Source organism: Cavia porcellus, unplaced genomic scaffold (assembly GCF_034190915.1).
Source record: "Cavia porcellus strain 051 isolate PalLab524CR breed Dunkin Hartley unplaced genomic scaffold, mCavPor4.1 scaffold_5, whole genome shotgun sequence".
NCBI lineage: Eukaryota > Metazoa > Chordata > Mammalia > Rodentia > Caviidae > Cavia > Cavia porcellus.
This window is the reverse complement of record NW_026947488.1, coordinates 29,099,483-29,122,038: the sequence shown is the minus strand read 5'-3', so window position 1 is coordinate 29,122,038 and position 22,556 is coordinate 29,099,483. Positions and strand designations below refer to the sequence as shown.

Below are 22,556 nucleotides of genomic sequence, written 5' to 3'. Positions count from 1 at the left end.
ACCCTAAACTGTGCTAGGTAAGCACCCTACCACTGAGCTGTGTCCCCCAGCTCATACATCCTCACAAAGATGGGCCTGTCCCCTGAATCCTGGTCACAGGTGCACAGCATTCCCCAAGGCCTGCAGAATGTGCCTGACTCTTCCCCGATGATAGGCTGCTTTGGGTTTTCCTGAAGGCTTGGGCTTGTTGAGCAGGAGGGTGGCAGTCAAGATGTAGAGATGACATCCCATCATGTGTCCTTTGGCTGGCTGGGAGCTCACTGCCCACAAGTGACCACGGGACTCTGTTTCAGAGGGGAAGGATGGGCTGTGCCAGAAGCTATCAGTGCCCTGCCTGTCCTCCAAGCCCCAGAAGCCGTGGGAGAAAGATGCCTGGGAGATCCCCCGGGAATCCCTCAAGCTGGAGAAGAGACTTGGAGCTGGGCAGTTTGGGGAAGTCTGGATGGGTAAGGATCCAAGGATGGGATGGAGAATGCAGGGTGGGGAAAGGGAGGTCATCTGCTTCGGAGTGGGAAAGCCACAGGGCTGCAGTGGGGATTTGAATAACCGCGAAGGGGCAGTTCCTCCATAACAAAGCAAATTGTCCTGCTGTGCAAACATAGATTTGCTTTTGTGGCCAGGAAGGTTGGGTCTGGCACAGAACTTCCTTCTAGGAATCATGAGTCCCAGACAAGGAATCTCCTCACCTGTATGGCGTTGAAACAGTCTACCAGGGTGGGCTTGGCATAACCAGAGGCCCCTGGGAGAAACAGGAATTAGCAGTGGGACAGTGCAGTTTGGGGACTTCAGTGAGTTCAGTGCTGGCAATTCCGAGCCCACCAGGTGCCCAGCACCAGCCAGACATTGTGGGCACCAGAAAGGCACGCTCCACTCCTGCCATCCTTGCCCCAGTAACTTCAAGCAGCCACATTTGCTTCTCAGGTTGGTGGGTAGGCACAGTGCTGCTGTGTTGATACTCCAAGGAGTGCCCAGTCGAGCGAGGACAGTGTACAGGGATGCAGACATTCAGCCAGAGAAGTAAGCTTAAAATCCACCTCATTCCCCCGAACATTCACTGAGCATCTGCTGTGTGCCAGGTACTAAACACAAGAATGAGGCGAAAAGAAAATACGGAAAGGAAGGCAGGACAGAAGTAAGTAGCGAGGTGGGAAAAGCCAAGGCTGTCCTAGGAGGCCCTGACGACTCTTACTACAAGAAGACCACAGGTCTGGGTTAGAGCTTCCTGGAAAGCATGGCACAGACGAAAACTAAAGCACGTGTGAGGCTGACGAGACCCACAGACAGAAGTGCAGGGCGCTGAGGGGGAGGTTGCCAGGTCCCTGTGGTTGAGTGCTGGAGGGACTGAGTGACATGCAGGGTGGTTCGTGCCTGGGAGGCCAGGGCAAGTTTGGCAGATGACCGGGCTGGAATGGTGGCTTTGCCGGACGACGCAGGTCCTTCTGGGGCACAGTGAGTCTGATATTTATTTCAAGATGAGTGTTAAAGTAAGATGTAGGGTGTGTGTGTGTGTGTGTGTGTGTGTGTGTGTGTGTCAGACAGACAAGGGGCCATAACCTAAGTGGTGTTTTAAGGTTATTTTTCAATCTTGCATTCACCCTTCAAAGGGAGCGTTTATCATTTCCACTATCCAGACGAAACCATGGAACCCGTGGCTCAGAGAGGTTACGTGACTTGTCCAAGGGCACACAGCTGGAAAATATGGAGCCAGCTGTCCACCCCACATGCTGTGGAGACCCTGTCTGTCCCTTCCTCTTTAGGCAGAAGGAGAGCTCTCTGTGAGAGGCAGGTCTGCAGCTGGCCTTCCAGGCCTGGGGAGAAGGCCTGTCACTCCCAGCCAGCTTCCTTATTCCCTGTCCTCTCCAGCCACCTACAACAAGCACACCAAGGTGGCCGTGAAGACCATGAAGCCGGGGAGCATGTCTGTGGAGGCCTTCCTGGAGGAGGCCAACATCATGAAGACGCTGCAGCACGACAAGCTGGTGAAGCTGCACGCAGTGGTCACGCAGGAACCCATCTACATCATCACGGAGTTCATGGCCAAAGGTGTGTGGGCTGGGGCTGGGGCTGGGGCTGGGCTGCCGCCATTCCTAGTCCAGCCGGAAGTGCTGCCAGGGAGTCCCCATCACCTGACCCAGGCACCAGCAGCCCAACCCTCCTGCCTGGCTGTGGGGTGACATTGCTGGGGGGGGTCACCTAGGAGAGGGAGACCTTGGGGCCACTGGGAAAGGGGAGCGAGGCCGGGGTCCTGGGAGTGAAAGAAGAGACACAGGGCTCCCTCACAGGTTCACCGTGGCCTAAGAACCAGCCCCCCACCCCGCCCCACTGAGCTCCCTTCCCTGCGGTACGCTGGGAACCTGGGAATGAGGCAGAGCAAGTCAGCACCCGCCACCCTGCCCTGTCAAAATTCAGCTCATCTCAGGGGCTTTCTTTTCAGGCTACTTTTCACAGCCATTTTCAATCTCTGCCTATTGTTTGATAAACAGAAACATCCCACACACCTTCACTGAGTGTAATTAGAAATCTTAAAACTCCATTTTCTAAGTGTACATTATGCCAGCCTATAAAGCCATGCCCCCAGGCCCTTGGGCTTAGGCCATCAAAGTGAGAGAGTCCTTTCAAAACACTGAGGTTCTAGTTCTCAAGCACCAGAATGGTCAGCAAATACGTTTATTTCAATTGAGTGCTATGGCTAGCTGTGATGTGGGTGCTTACAGTTTCTAATCTTTGGAGGCTGAGGCAGGGAGATCTCCTGAGCCTGAGAGTTTGAGATCGGCATGGACCACAGAGTGAGGTTCCATTTCAAAAAACTAAACAAGATAGAAGTGCACTGTTATGAAAAGACACTGAGTTACTAAGATAATAAATCTTTCTTCTCCCTCCCTCATATAGGAAGTCTGCTGGACTTTTTGAAAAGCGAAGAAGGCAGTAGGCAGCCCTTGCCAAAACTGATTGACTTCTCTGCTCAGGTGAGTGTTTGATGAGGAGGCTGAGGGACTGGGGCAGGAATCCAGCTACTTGTTTAACACATGGTTAGCATTTAGGGGCTGGGGATTTAGCTCAGTGGCATAAGCACCTGCCTTGCACGCAGGCAGTCGCGAGTTCGATCCCTGGTACCGGTAAAAACAAAAAAGACAAAAAAAAAAGATAGCATTTATTGAGTGCTCAGCATAAAACTGTATTTTTTTTAAATTTTTTTTTGTCTTTTTCCTTTGCATGTAACCTATGCATGTAACCTACACCCACCCTCCCATAGACTTTAAACCATCTCTGGATGCCTTATCATACCTAATTCAATGTAAATGTCATGGAAATAGCTGCTATTCAAATTGTTAGGGAATGGTGACAAGAAGAAAGTCTGTGTGGATTTGGTTCAAATGCAATTGTTTTTTTGACTATTTGCAATCTGAGTCTGTGGATAGAGATCTCACCGATACGGGAGACCCATGGCTCTTCACATGCAGACTTGTTTAATGCCTGTGACAACCTTCTAGAGCGGGACTTCACTACCTATTGTTGGGTAACAAACAACCTCAAGGCTGGAAGCTTGCAAAGACAACAAGGAACATTTCTCATGCTCCTGCGGGTTGACTGCTCTTGGCTGGGTGGGCCGCATGGTGATGGGAGGTGACCGGGTGCGATCTGCGATGCTGTCGTCTGCTCCAGGATCTTGCTGCATGAGGCCCTCATCCGTCAGTACATGGCAGCTCTTCTTTCTTTATTTATTTATTAATTTTTTCATTTTTATCGGTACCAGGGATCGAACTCACGACTGCCTGCTTGCTAGGCAGGCGCTTATGCCGCTGAGCTAAATCCCCAGCCCCATGGCAGCTCTTCTTACAGCACTGCACAGAGAGAAGCTGGGCCAGGGCGCCAGGCCCTGACATGCAAGCATTTAGCTTCTGTTGGCGTCAGGTTTACTGATGTCCTGTAATGGAAGCAAGTCATGTAGCCAAGCCCAGCGTCAGTGTGGGAAGGGACAGCCCAGGCCGTGAATCCAGGGAGGCGCCGCTCAGCACGTGCCCCTATGTCCGAGTCTGGCCACAGGAGGCTAACTGCCATCTCATTTTCTCCAGAATAGGAAATAAAGACATAGTGAGGTTAAGTACGGATGAGGAAACTGAGCCAGCCTAGTAGCTTGGCTGAGCTGCTGGACTGATTATGGGGAAGCGGCAGCGAGTGAAATGGAGAGCATGGCTGTCCTTGTAAGCTTGCCATCCAGGTGGGATGACAGGTACTAAAGAGCTGGCCCTAGGGAACCATCGTCACACGAGTGGCCCTGGCTCAGAATAAAGGAGCACAGTATCCAGAAACAAAATAGTGTCTGTGAGTCACAGAAATACATCTTCAAACCCATAGTGGGCCTGGGGGTGTAGCTCAGTGGTAGAGCACTTGCCCACCCTATGTGACACCCTGGGTTCCATCCCGCAAACTACAAAAACCAGTTTTCTTCCTCACCTTCCTCTCCCCTCCTGCAGCTCCTCTCACCCCTAGCCTGAGTGTTTTGACTTCCATCCTGTCCCATGTTCTCTCCTGTGTGGGCAAGGACGGGGTTCCAGGGGAATGCAGAAACAATGGGGCTTCCATGGCCCAGAAAGCAATCAGAGAAGGCTTCCCAGGGGAAGCGGCCTCTAGGCTGAGCCCTGAAGGATGAGTGGAAGTTCTGCAGATGGAGACAAGAGGGAAGGGCATATTAGATGAAGAAACAACAGCCTGTGCAGAAGCCCAAAGGGGAAACAAAGGAGCTGGACTGGTCAGCAGGAACCTCCAGCCAACAGCTGTCTTTGCAGCCTGGTGGAGGTTGAGGGAGGGCGCAGCTGGCTAAGGGCTGGGCCTACTGGGGCTGCTGGGCAGAGCTCATTTGAGTATGCAAATCCCAGGGCTCAGAGGCCCTGACAAAGGGCTCTATTTTCAGAGTGTGGATACCAAAAACATACAGAAATCAAGGCTGGCAGTCTCATTCCAACAGGCCCTCTGGAAATAGTACTGTGGCTCATTGCTAAGCTGTAACCCTCTGACCTGCAGGTAGGGGTCATGGGCTACAGAAAGGTCCACTCTCCCATTGCACAGATGGGGAAACCAACCAAGGGAGGAAAGAGGCTCTGCAACTTCCAGCAGCAAAGGTGACTCTGAGGCTAGGGACAGAAAGGAGCCTACTTGAGGACCTGCTCTTCAGTCCAGTCCTAGGGAGGTGGTGTGGCACAAGGGGGCCCTAGTCCCATCATCAACTTTCTCTTGACCTCAGACCTTCTCTGGGCCTCAGTCTCCCCACTTGTTCAATAAGGCAGTCAGACCACAGCTATAGATTTCCTGCTTAAAAATATTTTAGCCACAACTCTACTGACCAAATGAAGTTTTATACAGTGGCTAAATAATATATAGATAGATTGATAGAGAGAGATAGAGAGGGACACATATAGATATGTCAAACTGGCAGCATGGCACTCTGGGAGACTGAAGCAGAAGGGTCTCAAGTTCTACCCTACCATGGCAACTTTGTTACTTAGTGAGACCTTGTCTCAAAATAAAATAGAACTGGGGGCTGGGGATTTAGCTCAGCGGCATAAGCACCTGCCTTGCAAGCGCACAGTCATGAGTTCGATCCCCGGTACTGATAAAAAAAAAAACATTAGAGCAAGAGCCTGGGATGTAATTCGTGTGAAGTTCCTGTGTTTGACCCCCAGTACCACAAAAACCAATCAAAGCCAAGTTGTTCTGATTGAAGGAGGCAGAGTAGAGCTTCATACACGGAATTCCCCAGACAACTCAGGGGCATCAGTGGGACCAGTTTGAAGAGTCCTGGGCTGGGGACATCTTTATAAGTCCTTCCAGGCTGGAGGTTAGGATTCTCTGATGCTCTTGGAAGCAAACCAAGTTCTAGAGCTTGCCTTTGGATAAGCAGCACTCTGTAAGCTTGTGGGCTTAATTAAGTTTTGCGCTGCTCCCAGCTCTGCCTGCAGGGCTTGGAGCAAGGTGCTTAACCCGCAGCATGCCACTGTCCCCAGCTGGCCGCCACCAGGTGAGCACTGAAGGACAGACCCTGTCCCAAGCTCTTGATGTGGGCCTTGAGGCATCATCTTCACGTGATCCTTTGGAGACAGGGCTGTTATTGTCCCCACTCTACAGAAAAGTGGGGCACAAGCACTGAGATAACTCTCCTGAGTTCACAGAGCTTGGGGCTCAGGTTGAGCTGCTGCGGCTCCAGTCCATGTATTCATCATCCTCTATTGCCTCCTAAAGTGGGGATGGTCATCCCTGCCCCACTGAGCTCATGAGAAAACCAGTACCTGAGCAGCATGAGCTGGTGGGCATTAAAAAAGAGTGACTGTCAGCATTAGAGTCAGCTCCATAAAAAGCACTAGGAAGCTGGGTACAGTGGTGCAGACCTGTATACCTGGCTTCTCAGGAGGCTGAGGTAGAAGGATTGCAAGTTCAAGTCCAACCTGGGCAACTTGTCTCAAAATAAAAAAAGCTATGGATGTGGTTCATTAGCAGAGTGCCCCTGGGTTCAATCCCTGTACTGGGGAAGAAAAAGAAAGCAAACAACAAACAAATAAATAAAAATAAAACAATAGAGTTATAGATAAATGTTGGTTCTGAAAAGACTGTGAAGTTACAGCTTACAAGCTGTGTTTCTCTGGGATGGTTGCTTGTTTCTCTGGGTTTTTCTCATCTATAGAAAAAGGGCTGATAGCAAAAGTACCTGCCCCAGAGCACACAATAAATGCTGTGTGTTTAAATATAACATTATCTAACAACACCCTAATAACCTTCACTAGTCATTGATCTAAGGATGCTTTATAATTTTCCACACTCCCCAGAGACCCTGCCTTACCCCACTGCTGACAACCCTATTCCAAAGTCACTTTCAGGTTTTTTAAGTGTAGACCTGTTCTTGCTGCGTCGGATGCCCCCTGCTGTTCACTTCTTGCAAATGCGACACCCACTGGCCACTGCCTGCCGGCAGTGCATTATTGATTGGGTCCGTCCAGACCCTTCTTCTCCAGTCTGCCCAAATAATCTTATCAGATTGCACCCAGCTGCCACCCTCCAGAGCTCTGGCATTTTGGAAACATTAGAGACAGAGTGAGCCAAGATCAGCAATCTAGAGCCAAGGTGTGGGACTGATAGTTTTCCAGGTATACGATCGGAATCTCCTTTATTTAATCTTTTTTTTTTAAATCGGTACCAGGAATCAAACTCACGACCGCCTGCTTGCAAGGCAGGTGCTTATGCCACTGAGCTAAATCCTCAGCCCCTACTAGCAGAATCTCCAGTTCTGTAAAACAGAAACCATAATGGTTCTTCCTCTACACTTCCTGTCCTCTTAGCCCTATCTGTTCTTTATGGTACTTGTCACCCCTGCATTTGCTTTTCTCGGATCACTTTCTGCTCAAGGCACATGTCTGGCACCCATAGAATACTCTGCAGATTTTTTGTTGAATGAATAAATGAAAAAAAATTTTTTACCCAGGCTTGGGGAGGAGCCAGATAAAAAAGAGCAGATTATGATGTGAGCCCAAAGGGGCTGAGGGTGAATGTTCGTAACACCCTGATGCGTCCGGTGTGTGCACACATGCGCACACACGTGTGGGTGACCTGGAGAGAGAATCCCACTGCTTTTTCCTTGAGGACATTCCAGAGTACTTTCTGGAAGTTTTAGAATTGTGGGGAAATCACCCCATCCCAGCTGAGCCAGGTCCGGAGGATTTTCTCAGCCTGGATGGGTAGACAGAAATGCCAACCTGACCCCTGGACCCTTGTGACAAGAAGGAGCTGCTGCAGACTTTTTCTAGTTCTTTCCTGCTGGATCGCTGCCGCTCTGCTCTTGGGTGGGAACCTCGTGGGCCAGGCAGGTCTGAAGATGAGGGTGCTTCTGTTTTGGGTACAGATTGCAGAAGGCATGGCCTTCATCGAGCAGAGGAACTACATTCACCGAGACCTCCGAGCTGCCAACATCTTGGTCTCCTCCTCGCTGGTGTGTAAGATTGCTGACTTTGGCCTGGCGCGGGTCATCGAGGACAATGAGTACACAGCTCGGGAAGGTAGGAAGGGCTGCCCAGTGGGTGGGCTGTGAGTGCTGAGAGCCGATAAGTGCAACACTGGCAAAGGCAGAGCTCTGTCCCACTACCTCCTCTGCATTAGTAAGCTCAGTGGCAGCCTGGCCAGTGGCTTTGAGAGGGAAATTTCAGGCCAGCCTAAAAAGTACTGATCAATTTGAGACTTAGGAGCCGGGCATGGTGGCTCACACCTGTAATCCCAGCACTTGGGAGGCTGAGGTGGGAGGATCGTTGCAAGTTTGAGACCAGCCTGGGCTACAAAGTGAGCTCAAGGCCAGCCTGAACCGCATAGCGAGACCCCGTCTCAAAAAAAGACCAAAAAAAAAAAAATTGAGACTTAGATAAGTACGTGTTGAAGTTAAGGCTCAGAGCAAATGCCCATAAAAAGCAGGATGAATATAAATCGTGGCGCAGGCATGTAAGGTAGGTAATACCACGCACAGTGTGGAAGCACGCCACGATGCTGCATGCAGATCAGTGGGTCACTGTCACAGAACATCAGTGTGAAAGAAGCCAGACAAAAAGAGGAGATGCTGAGTAGTTCCACTCATGTGAAATTCTAAAACAGACAAAGCTTGTGTATGACAGCTCATTGCAGCACTGTTCATAATAGCCGAAGAATGGAAGCAGCCCGATTTAATCCATCACTGATGAACAGATGAGCCAGACATGGACCATCCACCCACACAATGAAAGATTGTCCAGCCATAAAGTGGAATGAAGTGCTGAGGCCCACCGCGACACGGTGGACCTCGGAAACAACATGTCTAGTGAAAGCCAGAAACAAAGCACATTGTCCAGGACAGGCAGAGCCATAGAGACAGGAAGTGCAGCGGTGGTTTCCAGGGCTGCAGGGAGTTGTGCAGAAATGAGGTCTTATGCCATGATGTTTTGGGGGGAACAGAATCTTTAAAACTTTGTGAATCTTCAGTTCATCATAGTGTAACCTTTAATTGGGCAGATTTTGTAATATGTGAACCATATCTCAAAGGTGTCAAAGAAAAAAGATAGAAAATCATTTAGAAGAGCAGAGGTCAGAATAGTGGCTGCCTGAAGTACAGGAGGGACACTTCTGAAATGGTGAAAATGTTCTGATCTGATCTGATGGGATTACTAGAATGTACCCATATCTGGTGATGCATTAAATTGATTACTATAATTTGTGCCCTTTATCCATGTTTGTTATAACTCAATAAAAAATGTTTTAACTGGGCCACCCATGCTCGTTCAGGCCTGTAATCCCAGCACTCTGGAAGGCTGAGGCAGGAGGATCACAAATTCAAACCCAGTCTTGACAACTTAATGACTTAGTGAGACCCTGTCACAAAATAAAAAATAATAAAAATATAAACATGGTCTGGGAGCATAAATTAGTGCAAAGACCCTGGATTCAAAGTCCCCAGAATCACCAAAAAATGTTTAAATTGAGGATAAGTATTAAAAGAATAAAAGTAGAATGTATAATTTCATGCAAGGTAGAATAAACAGGAAATAAAGAAAATGCTCTAGATTCAAAAGAAGGAAGGGAAGATAAAGCCACACACACACACACACACACATATATACAGAGCATTTCTAATACTATACCAGTCGTAAAGCAGCTCTTGCCGAATTCCAAAGTACATACAGATGGCCCCCAACTTATGACAGTTCAACTGAGGGTTTTTCAACTTTATGAAAGCATCACACTGAGTAGAACCTATACTTCCAGTTTTGAATTTTGATCTCATCTCCAGCCCAGTGATATGCAGTGTGTTACTTTCCCACTGGGCAGTAGTGTATGCTACAGCAACTGGTCAGCACACAGTCACAATACCTGGCAATGCGCTGTCTTGTTAGGCTAACGTGTTCGGTAGATTAGGTGAACGCAATGTCTTCTTTTTTTTTTTTTTTTCAGTATTGCAGATTGAACTCAGGGCCTCACCAAGGCTAGGCAAGCACTCTACCACTAGGCTACATCTCCAGCCCTTTTATTTTTTATTTTGAGACAGGTACTAAGTTACATAGGCTGGCCTCCAACTTGTCTCCTTGTGCCTCAGACTCCCAAGTGGTTAGAATTACTGGTATACACCACTGTGCTTAATTTCAGTGCATTTTGATTTATAGTATTTTCTACTTATGATGGGTTTATCCTTTCACATAAGTTGAGGAGCAACTGTGTATCCTACAGACCATGTTCATCAAGTGCAATATAATTAGGGTACATACTAGCAAAAGGCTATCTAAACCTACCTTAGAATCAATCGATGGAAGGAGGGCACACCCAGTGACTCATGGGAACCTGAGAGACTGGAGTTCAGATCTTCCTTTCCCCCATTGCCCAGATGATTGAGACATTAGCTGATGCCCCCTAAAGTCTTTCTGTCCCCAAAGAGTCTGTGACCTTTAGGACTTCACTCTGCCAACTATAATTCATGAGTTATCAACTGAACCCTGAGGTGGCCCCCCACCTGGAGTGTTCCCATGCCACACCCCTTTATGACCCCTCCATGCTTTAGCTGTTGGTCTACAGCATGGATGCCCTTGCTTCCCCAGGAAGGCCATGTTGCAGGGAAATCATGGTTCTGCCCTGTTCCTTCACCTTAGTAGAGAGCCTGCCCAAGACTGCTCACCAGACTACCTTCACCTTTCCCTGTCCACCCCTGCAGGGGCCAAGTTCCCCATCAAGTGGACAGCTCCTGAAGCCATCAACTTTGGCTCCTTCACCATCAAGTCTGATGTCTGGTCCTTTGGCATCCTAGTGATGGAGATTGTCACCTACGGCCGGATCCCTTACCCAGGTAGGGAAAGGGCCTTCACCTTGGAGCTGCTACTAGAACCCAGCCTGGCAATGGTTCATCTTGTCAATGTGTTCATCAAACTGAGTTCTTATCCCCCACCACCGACCTTCCTTGTACTTTCCCATTTCAGTTAAAGGTAACACCATCCCTCCACTTTCTTAAGCCAGCACTCTGGGAGTCTCCTTGGCCCTTCTTTCTAACTGTTATGGTTTGTGTCTAGGTGGCCCCCCAATCCTCATGCAGTCATGGAGGCAGCTGAATCTAGCATTTGTGATTGTTTATTGTCTAACACTGGGATTGACAATGTGAGTGCTGCACCCAACCAGGGGCAGAGCCGGCATACAATATAAGGGAGGAAAGAAAGTATGTTTGTTCCTCTTTTGCCTTTTTTGCTCTTGTTGTTTGGAGCCACCATGAACAGTTGCCCCTCAGCCACACCACCCTACCTTAGAGCCACTGAATATGGACTGAAACCTAAAAAAAGAAAAAAACCTGCAAGCTAAATAAATCTTTCCTTCCCTAATTTTGGATGTCAGGTATTTTGTCTCAACAATGAGAAAAAAAATAACCAAGACACTAACCCCTTGCCTCATCCAAGCAGTTACAAAATTCTGGCTGTTCAACTCCAAAACACTACATGTCTGCTCATTTCTAATCCACAGCCTCCACCCACAAGCAGGTCAACAGTGTCTTGCACATGGATGGTGTGTGTTTTAGTTACTTTTTTTCTCATTGCTGGGACAAAATACCTGACACCCAAATTAAAGAGGGAAAGGTACATTCAGCTCACAGTTTGTGGAGGTTTCAGTCCATAATCAGCTGGCTCCAAGGCACGTTGGCGTGGCACAGGGACAACAGTTGGCACAGAGGACAGCAAAGCAACAAGAGCAAAAAGGAGGAAGGAACAAGCTCTTTTCCTCCCGTGTATTGTATGCAGGCTGCCCACCCTACGGCAGTGTAGCACTCGCACTCCCAATCCCAGCACCAGACAGTGAACCAATCACAAACTCTAAAGTCAGCCACCTCCAAAAAGCTTGCTCCCCATAACTGCATGGAGCTTTGAGGGGACATCCAGACACAAACCATAACAATGTGTGATCTAATCAGTGTTGCTGTTTCCCCTTTCTTTCCTGCAGGTCACTCTCCACATGCAGCCAAAGGGGTTTTTTCTAAGCTCTGACTCAGATCATATCCCTTCTTCACTTCTTTTTAATGTTGTCCCATTGCAATCAAAACAAAATCCCAAAAACTCATATTGTTTGCAGATACTGCATGATCTAACCATCGCCTCCTTCTCAAGCTGCCTGTTTCCCCTTACCACCCAGATACCTAAAGTGCCGCACATCTATCCTGTCATAGTCTTTCATAACACTATGCTCTTAAATTCATGGCATTCATCATAATTGATAGCTCTCTTTGTTTAACAATTTCCTCATCTGACTTTGAGCTTCAGAGAGCCAGAATTCATATTTATATTCCTTATTCCAGCTACCTTTGTGCTTAGCAGACTGTGGGTGCTTAGCAATTCTTTGTTGAATGAATGAGTGAATGAATATAACCTGGTGCCTATATAGATAGTGTCTATACTGGGTAGACCATATGGGTATACAAAGATGTACCCAGTACATGGGTTGTTTGGGACTCTGTGATCAATGGGGGTCTCTGTTCCTTTTATGGGCTTGAATGGTTATCTAGACAGACACTATGGAGGAGCAAAATGGACACAAAGAGCCTCTGACTTTTTCTGTAAGCAGTGCTGATTTGAATCTTATCTCTATCAGCTAAAAAACTTTGAGAAATTTACTTTATTCCTTCTACCCCAGTGTCTTCCCCTGTAAACAAAAATATATAAGCAACTATTTACCTCTCAAAGGCATTTGTGAGGATTAGAACTAAAACATGTAGACAGGGGGTTCATTCACTAGTATTTACAGAACTCTTACTGTGCCTTCAGTACTGAGGATCCAGTGAGAGAAGTGGCCCTACTCATAAGGAGACCTGGAGGAGCGTACACTAAACAGATCGCTACTAAGAAGGAAATTTAGCAGTGGGGAGAGAGAGGGAGAGGGAGTAGCACGGGCTCTTGTGAACAGGGAACACCTGCCAGAGAAGGTCTTATGTGGACCAAAAAACAGACCTAGAGAGAGGATCCCAGGCGAAGACATTGCTTGTTTATGAAACCTCAGGCGTGTCTGAAGAACAGCAAGAAATCCAGGGGACAAGGAACAAAAGCATATGAGAGGGGGGAAAGACTGAAGGGACTGGACAGGCAGGGCCCATGGTCATGGTACAAAGTGGGGGTGCTGTCAAAGTGCATGGGGACCTATGGGAGGGATCTGAGTAGAGGATGAGAAGAAGCATCATCTGATTTCTGCCTTTAAGGAATGCTTTGAGTCAGTGTGGTGAGGAGGAGGGGAATGGAGTGGCTCCCAGTGAGGCAGTCACAGAAATGGCCCAAGCAGAGGTGATAATGGCCTAGAGAGTAAGGGGGCATTGGCAACAAAGGTGAGTTGGTAAACTGATGCTACCTTTCAAACAAAAAAGAAAAAGAAAGGAAAGACATGAGCCAGGCATGGTGGCTCATGCCTGTAATCCTGGCATTTGGGAGGCTGAGGCAGAAGGATCGTTGCAAATTTGAGACCAGCCTAGGCTACAAAGTGAGCTCAAGGCCAACCTGAACTGCATAGTGAGACTCTGTCTCAAAAAGATAAAAAAAAAGATATGACTGGCTGATGGAGAAGATGTAGGACAGAGAAATCAAAGGTGATTATCCTGGCTTTGATAGAGCAGTGAAGAGCCAAGAATTGTTTTAGCTCTGTTAAATTTGAGGTGACATATGGGCATTCAAACCAAGGTGTTTAAAAGCACTTGAGGCCAGGGGTTTAGCTCAGCGGCATAAGTGCCTGCTTGGCAAACGCGAGGTCGTGAGTTCAATCACTGGCAACAAAAAAAAAAAAAAAAAAGAAAGCGCTTGAATACATGAGTTTGGAGTTCAAGGTGGATACATTGGGGAGATAGGCACTACGTGAGTATTCTTATTGATAGCTAATATAAACTTAAACTGAATAAGAAAATGGCCTCATTTGTAGGGTGATCTTGGGTCCAGCTACCTGTTTTGTCTTGTGAGTACACTAGTAAAAACTAGGCAATGGATTTTGTAGAACCATTCAGATGCATTAGACTGCCAGTAACAAAAATAACAAAATAAGAATAGGCAAAACAATAGGCAAGTTACTATTTCCCGTCATAGTTGGTGGCTGATTCATTCAATACCACTACAGCTATCAGGACTCTGGGTTAGTTTCTCTGTGATTATCTTCCCCATGTGTTCAGAAGATGAGTGCTCCAGATATTTCATCATCTTACAAGACCTGAAGGAAGGAAGGAAAGGAGGGAGGGAGGGAGGGAGGAAGGAGAGAAAGAAGAGTGTCCTTTCAAGTCTTTTAGTCATGGGGAAAAAATCCTTTCCTGAAAACCTCCCAGCAGACCACTGCAGCTCCTTTTGGTCAAACCTGGGTCCCAGGCTGCAAATGGATGTCTGGCTTCCACCCTGAGAGGGCTCAACTCACAAGGTGACACAGGGAGTGATGGCAGTTGGTGAGACCGCAGTGTCTGCCAACACTTGGCTCCTGTTGCCCAACCCTCCCTTGTTAATTCCATGGCTCCTTCCCAGGAATGTCCAACCCAGAGGTGATCCGGGCGCTGGAGCATGGGTACCGGATGCCTCGACCAGACCACTGTCCAGAGGAGCTCTACAACATCATGACACGCTGCTGGAGGAACCGCCCAGAGGAGCGGCCCACCTTCGAGTATATCCAGAGTGTGCTGGATGACTTCTACACAGCCACTGAAAGCCAGTACCAACAGCAGCCTTGATGCTGGGTCAGGGCAGGGCCAGGGCAGGGCCAGGAGTCTAGGCAGTGCCTGTGAGGCGGCCCCAGCGTGGTTCTCCACGGCCCATTCACCCTTCCCATCCCCAGACACCCACTCTCACTCCAGCCAGTCTCATCTGTCAAGTGGATGGGTCCAAGCGGACAGCCCTTTTGGACCCTACCCTTCCTCAATCTGCCATTCTCAAGAGACCCCAAGTTGGTATTTCTCCTGCCTGGAAGGGCTGAATTCCAGGTGCAGCTGTGGTTTAATTGGGGAATTTTTTAAATAATGTAATAGATATTTAAATAAAATATATAAGAATGCCAAAGGCTTTAACAAAAATTCTGCTTTGCTATCCTCCCAGTTCCCAAGTATCTATTTGCCTTCTTGCTATCAGTATCAGAAATTGGTACCTTACCATCAGTGTCAGAAAGGAAGAGGATCTTCCCAGAGGCCAAGGTGTGAAGGAAAACAAGATTCAGTGCTCAGTTTTCTAACTGTGCTCAAGTAGTTGCTGGCTGTATGTACTATTTTCCTATTGCTACTATAACAAATGACCACAAATTCAACAGTTTTAAACCACACAAATTTGTTTTTTCAAAGTTCTAGAAGTCAAAATCTGCCATGACTTGGCAGGGATGCATTCTTTCTGGAAGCTGTCAGGAAAGAATTATTTCCTTGTCTTTCTCAGCTTCTAGAGCCACCCACACTCCTGGATTCATGGTCCCCATCTGCTTATCTCTCCAACACTGCTTCTCTTATCATAGTTGTTAATCTGAGTCTCCTGCTCCTTAATTTGTAAGGGTTCCTATAATTTTGTTAGGGTCCCCCAGATAATCTGCAAAGTCCTTTTTGCCATGTAGGACAACATTTTCCTGGTGTCTGGGAGCTAGGATATGACTATCTTTGAGGACCATTACTGTGTCTGCTGGTATAGTGCTGGTATACACTATGAGTTTTGCCTCCCAGGATCTGGGGCCCTGATGCCAGGCCATTCAATTACAAGAACTGACACTAGATTTCTGGCATTTCCGATGGCCAAGAGCCAGCATGGTTAAGATGGTATTGCAAGCTCTTCAGGATCTGGGGTTGTGGCTGCTAAGAAATGTTTTGTGTGGGAAGCTGTCAGTGGAAGGAAGGGAGACCTTTTAGGGATCAAAAGACACAAGAAGGTAGTTTTCCCTCGGCTGGAAGTTCTGGCAGTCAGTTTTTGCTGAGGGGAAAGACAATGGATGGGGCTCAATGACCCTTTTCTATATATCACATTCTCAGAGGTTCATATCTGAGCACCCCTGTTAAGGCTCGATTCTGAAATGCTCCCTGGATGCTCATGTATTGAGGGATTGGTCCTTAACACAGCAGTGTTCACAGCGAGGGCTTTTGGAAGGTACTTATATCATGAAGTTTCCAATATCATGAATAGATTAACTCACTTATGACTTCTCGGGCTGGGGATACAGGCTAGTGGCACAGCACCTGCCTGGCAAGCGTGAGGTCATGAGTTCGATTCCCAGTACCAAACAACAACAACAAATTTATGGATTCACAGCTTTAATGGTCTGTTGGAATAGGAAGGGGGCCTACTTGCAGGAAGTAAGTCATTAAGGACATGCCCTTGAAAAGAATATTGGAATCCTGACCCCTTCCTTCCTCTCTGCCTCCTGGCCACCACGAGATGAGTAGTTTCCTCTTCCATGTGCGTCCACCATGATGCTCTGCCTCCCACAGGCCAAAGCAATGGTGCCAAGGAACCATGGCCTATCACCTCTGAAGCCATGAGCCAAAATAAATCTTCCCTCTTTTTAAATTGATTTTCCTGGGTATTGTGTCACAGTGAGTAATATTAACTCCCTAGGTTCACATGGAGCCCAATATCTATCAAATTGATTCTGTACCCCTCAGTAGCAGAGGAGGTACTGAGTATAGGGACAGTGGAAATTTAAACTAGTAGTGTTTTAACTGAAAAACTTTTTTCTGTCTTATTATCAAACCAATACAGAAGATTTCTGTGATCCCTGGAAGTGTGAGACCTTTTAACCATCAGCAAGCAAGGTATTCTGCACTCGCTAGGTGTCCTCTTGATTCTACTTAGTTCTGACACTAGCTACCTGGCTGGATGTAGTATCCAATCTTACAGGTTGAGGGCACAGACTCCAAATTCTCCCCGGTTCCCATTTATTTTTTTTTCTTTTTGTTTTCCCCAGTCCCCATTTAGATGCCAATTATAAGCCCCAGGTTGTTTAACATATCTGACTAATGAGTCAAAAGTTGAGGTCCTCATAATCTATCCCTGGGTTTCATTAATTTACCCCAAAATCTTAGGAAATGCAGGGAAATATTTAGGATTTGCTAGTTTATTATAAAGGGCATTCGTTAATTAGAAGGAGGGATGCGGAGCTCTCATGCTCTCTCTGAACACACCCTCCGGAAATCTCCATGTGTTCAACTCTCTCGGCAGTGTTGATTTTCTCATCTTAGGTTTTTATGGAGACTTTTTCACATAGGCATGATTGATAATAGAGTGGTTGGGAGAAGCCAACAAGACCCACATATTTAGTTTTGTTGTTTATAGACCCTAAAGAAATGAGGAGGATCTTATCACCTACTGTCAGACAAGAGTAAATGAGTGTCTTCATGGCCTGCTCCATACAGAAAGGCAGAAGATTCGAGTTCAGAACTGCTTTAGATACACAAATATATACATTTGTGTACAAGGTATATATATCTCATAATCCACAATTTATCACTGGTAATTTAATTTCTCCCTTGCCTTTTGGTTTGGAATGTATCTTTCAGTATCTGAAAGCAAAGCCCTCAGGTCTTGTGCTGGGAACTTGCCCTCATGATCTGGGGCCTATTGGGTTACTATTCAGCTTGGCCATGAGTCTTTCTTTGGCCAACAGTGTGTTACCAGATGTGATGTAAACAGAGGCTTGCAATGTGTCTGGGACTGGGCTTGGCCTCCAGTCTTGTGACCTGAAAGAACATGGCCCAGAGAAGGTGAGTGACAGGTAGAAAATATCTGGACCCAACCCGCAGGTTGGCGCTAAATTCAGCTGAGCTCCAGCCGACCTGTGGACATGGGAAAGGGAAACATAGTGCTTGTTATAATTCTTTGAGTCAAGTGTGAAGACACATGCCTGTAATCCCAGCACTCAGTCTGAGGTCAGCTTGAGCTACACGGTGAGATCAAGGTCAGCCTGAATGACACAAAGCACTATCTCAAAAAAAATTACTTTTAAAAATTGGCACTATAAATGAAGCAACTTGCAGAAAGTTTTCTGAAATTAAATTAACAAAATATTACCTTTATTCAGAAGATGGAATTGGAAAAAGGCTTCTTGAAGTAACTATTCCAAGTGGGGTTATTTAGGATGTCTTCCAGCCTCCTAGAGTCAAGCAGTATCAATTAGCCTACTTGTAGCAGGGCTTCCTTAGGTGGACCTGAGGACTTGTTTTATTCGTTTTTAAATTTTTAGTCTCAGCTTTGAATATCTTGCCTAGAGACTCAGTAACTACCAGGTTTGTAGTTTGGGGGAGAAATGTAACTAGTTTGTTAGTTTTTCAATTGAAGACAGCACTTAATTAAAAAAATAAAACAAAACACTAAGGGCTGGGGATTTAGCTCAGTGGCTTAAGCACCGGCCTGGCAAACGTGGTTGTGAGTTCAATCCCCAGTACAAAAAAAAAGTAAGTTTGTATTGCATGACTTTGTTATATTAAATTATTATAGTAATAACTGGCTGAAGCATGGTCTCAGGAATTGGAGTCTGTTGTTATATGGACAAAGTCAAAGGTATTTCCTGCTGTCTTCTTTCAGCCAACATTGGTTTGGTCACAGAAAAAAAGGAACAGGTAAAAACATGAGGACAGATTTAACCAAAAGCATGGTCTTTGAAAGAAAAAGTTACTCAGAGTCAGGAGGATCCTTTGAGCTCAGGAGTTTGAGGCCAGCCTGAGCAACAAAGGAAGTCCCCATCTCAAAAAAAAATTTTTTTTAAATAAAATTGACTTCCTTAAAATTAAAAATTTGCACAAAAAAAAATTAAAAATTTGGCTCCACAAAGGACGTTGTTAAGAAACAAAAAAAGACAAACCCCAAGCTGGGAGAAACTATCTGTTAAATATTTACCCGATGAAGGATTGATGTCCAAAATACCAAAGAACTCTCAAAAATCAACAGTCAGAAAACAATTCAATGTAAAAACAGGCAAAGGGTCTTCAAAAGCACCTCACCAAAAGACACACAGTATACACAGACCAAAGAAGCATGTGGAAGACACTCCACATTCTGTGTCAGGAGGGAAACGCAAGTTGACTTAACAGGGACATACTTAGAGTGACTAAGATCCAAAACATGTGGATGGCACCACATGCTGACTAAGATGTAGAGCAACAGGACTCTCACCGCTGGTAGAAACGCAAGATGGTACAGAAGGCAGCTGGCAGCTTCTTACAATGCTAAACACACCCTCACCGTTCGATCCAGCAACTGGTATGTGTGCCTCTGAGTTGGAACTTTATATCCATACAAAATCCTGCACACAGATGTTCACAGAAGTTTTATTCATAATTACCATTTGCAGAGTGTTATACTTTTGAATGCTCTCTATTCATCTAGAATAGCTGGCTGGCTGTCTCTCTTTCCTCTTTCCTCCACCTTCAAATAAACCATCCTTTTACATTTTTTTTTTTTTAGGTACTGGGACTTGAACTCAGGACCTCGTGCTTGCTAGGCAGGCGGTTGTGTCACTGAGCTACATCCCCGGCCTTATCTTCTTTTATATTTAAAAAAAATTACTATTTATATTCCTACCAGCAGTGAGAGTAGAGGATTAGGTTTTCAACACATGAACTTTGGGGAACACAGACAAACCAGAATGCTGCTCTTAAAAAATTAACAACAATAAACCCAAAAAGCAAACCCATGGGGCTATATTTTGTGTTACCTGTCTGTGTGCACTCCTCCCCTGGGTAGCAAAGGAAGGCAAAGAGCAAGCCTGTGTTCTAAGGTACAAATGACCTGCTTCAACGCAGTCCCACTATGAAATTAAGTTTAAATGTAGGGAAAGCATTCTTTCACCTTTCCCCACAACTTGGAATAAAACTGCCTCCTTAATCCCCGGCCTAGCCCTCAATTTTCTCACTGTCTTTCTCCACAGTATATTCTCACAGAAGTTTCTCTCAATTTGCATTCTCTTTGCATTCCTGCAGTGGCAGTGACTACCACTTGTCTCCACATGCGTATTTCCCCTCTTCTAGAGAAACAGAATATTTTAGGGCACATGACCCCCAGAAATAGCCATGTAATTAAGCTCTGATTGTAAGTGGAAATTTGTTATAGTAGCTTCCAAGAAACTTTCTTAACAGATGACTGATTAAGGCTTTTTGCCTCCTTTTTCTTTCTTCTACGTCACTGCGCATAAAGGCTGGAGCTCCAGCTGCCATATTAGACCCTCCCAAGGAGCTGGGGGTCCTTCTCTGGGTTTTTGCCTCAAAGGGTGTGATGAGCACTGTCCCTTACAGGAGGCTGGACTTTGTGCTGCCTTTATCTGTGCCACTGTGCCTGAGGGTTTTTGTTTTGTTTTGGATTTTTTCCCCCCTAACACTGCACAAAGTCTCAGCTGCTCCTATTCCCAGAAGCCTGAAAGTGCCAAAGAATTGACATCCACAAGCAGCAGTCAGTCCTCAGTTGATGATTCCCGCTCCCTTCTCCCGGGCTGGGTAACTCTGAGGCAAGGGTCTTGCATCATTTCCCAGAGATTCCCCACAGGATTAAGCTTTGGTTACCCACAGTGGTAACTTGCTTGACAACATTCTCCTTCCAATCACAGTTCCTACAGGAATGTGGGGCGGTAGCTTCACTTCTATTCATAAGATGAAAGTGAAATAATGGAGACTTATATGAAAACCTGACTCACCCATCAGTGTGACCAGCAAATTTTTGGAATAGGGCAAGAGTTTCAAATAAAGTCATATTTTGGTGCCAGTCACACATCATGAAATGTAATCTAAAATACTAACAGTTTTCTTCACCGCGTGATTTAAATCTAGAGAAGCATTTAGCAACCTGCGTTGTACTGGGATCAGCCGCGCCTAACGTTCATCCTGTCAGCAGCTACTTTATTACTGCAATGACTGAGTCCAGTAGTGGTGCAACAGCAAGCAGAAACACCGAAACAACGCCCGGGGTCTAGAGGCGGATTTACTTACCTTGGCAGGGATCATTCCCAGGATATCAGGCCCTGACCTCTGGTGGTCCAGGGCTGATTGAGATAAGCCATCAGGAAGTACAGAGGCAGAATGGCCTGTCAGTTGGGACTATGCATCACAGTGACCCGCTGTTTCTAAGAGACAAAAGCAACTGGAACTGGAACAGGAACCTGGGTAACAAACTAACGTGTACTGGCTGAGGGAGCCATTTTCTGTTACATTTCCCTTTCTTTTAGTTTCCTTGGCAAATATTTGCTATGTATATTACATGTGATCTTGGAGACAAGGCCTAAGTAGAAGCAGTAATATTACTCAGGCAAGATAGTGAGGGAGTTAATCTGATCTATGAGTGTCCAGTGTGCCTTGGACACTCATCAAATCTTGGTCCAGTGTGTTTTATTTTCGTGGGGCAAAAAACAGCAGGGGCAGAGAAGCAAGGACTGGGGTAAGCAGCCTGAAAAGACACAAAAGTCAAGGGGAAGGGGCTGGGGATTTAGCTCAGCGGCATAAGCGCCTGCCTTGCAAGTGTGTGGCCATGAGATCGATCCCTGGTACCACCAAAAAAAAAGATCAAGGGGAAAAATCCTGTGAACTGTGTTCTCAGGCTTCAGGTATGCATGGACTGGTCAGTTGGTCAGTGTCCAGAGTGACCAGAGCAGGGCCTTGAGTGCACTGTCTCTTCAGTGTGAGCTGTCTGGCCCAGGTAAATTTTTCAGTGGATCTATTTAAAAAATGTGTAGAGATAATTAATATATACCTAGGTTACATGTGTATGAATGTCTACAGATATAGCTGGTGTTTTAAATGGTTAAGAGCTGGGGTTTTTGTGCTTGTTTTTAACTTTTCCAGAGCTTTTATGGCCTCTTTGCTGTATGTAGTTTTTATTTAATATATTTTTTGAGTTACCTCTGCTACAAATGCAGGCCTGATGTCACTGTCAATGATCAAGGGTAGGCCATATCTATGAATAATTTTTTATAGTAAGACCTACAAACTTTTGTTATCTTTTCAGAATGGGTAGAGAATGGGAGGTCAGGGCCAGTGACACAGACACTGAAGCTTGAACTGGCTTCAGGAATACAGGTGCCAGTGCAGCAGCTTGAGCTTGTAGAACACATGGTGGGAGCAGGTCTGGTGGCGAGGGATGATGTTTAAGTCAACTGGATCCTCAAAAAGAAGCTTAGGTCTCTGGACTACATTATTTTGTGTTGTTGGTGGCAGCTTTCCAAACAGCAGCAGGAAGCAGTAGATCATCCCTGCAGGAAAGTTTTGTCTAAAATAGTTTTGTCTAAGATGACCACAGCATATCTAGCCTGACAGACTTCATTCCTAACAGAGCTGCTTCCATCTGTGAACAGGGTCTCCTCAGCATCTGTCAGGGGTCCAGTTTTAAAAATCTGATCAGCTTGAGAATGGTTTATGGGACAGTTCAAGGCTGTCATGGTCTGTTGGGCCCAACTCTGTGGGCAGGTGTGTGGCAGGATCGAGTGGTTTTAACACAAGAGTCAGGCAGGGATTTTTGCATAAGAGTCTTTGGTACTGGGTGAGGTCCAGCACAGCATGTGGCACCTGAACAGTTAGGTCTTGGCCTAAGATGAGCTTGTCAGCTTTCTTGACCAGAAGAACAGTGGCT

The 22,556-nt window shown here is 46.3% G+C and overlaps 1 protein-coding gene across 4 annotated transcripts in view; it reads left to right on the top strand.

The window, feature by feature from the left end:
- Positions 1-15,038, top strand: part of Hck (HCK proto-oncogene, Src family tyrosine kinase) — a 37,720-nt gene extending 22,682 nt beyond the window's left edge. For all 4 annotated transcript variants that reach the window (XM_003476603.4, XM_005006550.4, XM_013160019.3 and 1 more), the window contains exons 8-13: positions 294-446; positions 1,864-2,043; positions 2,890-2,966; positions 7,889-8,042; positions 10,706-10,837; positions 14,511-15,038. In XM_003476603.4, coding sequence (XP_003476651.1) covers positions 294-446; positions 1,864-2,043; positions 2,890-2,966; positions 7,889-8,042; positions 10,706-10,837; positions 14,511-14,713 — 899 coding nt within the window. In that variant the 3' untranslated portion in view covers positions 14,714-15,038. The remainder of the gene's footprint in view (positions 1-293; positions 447-1,863; positions 2,044-2,889; positions 2,967-7,888; positions 8,043-10,705; positions 10,838-14,510) is intronic.
- The last annotated feature ends 7,518 nt before the right edge of the window (positions 15,039-22,556 follow it).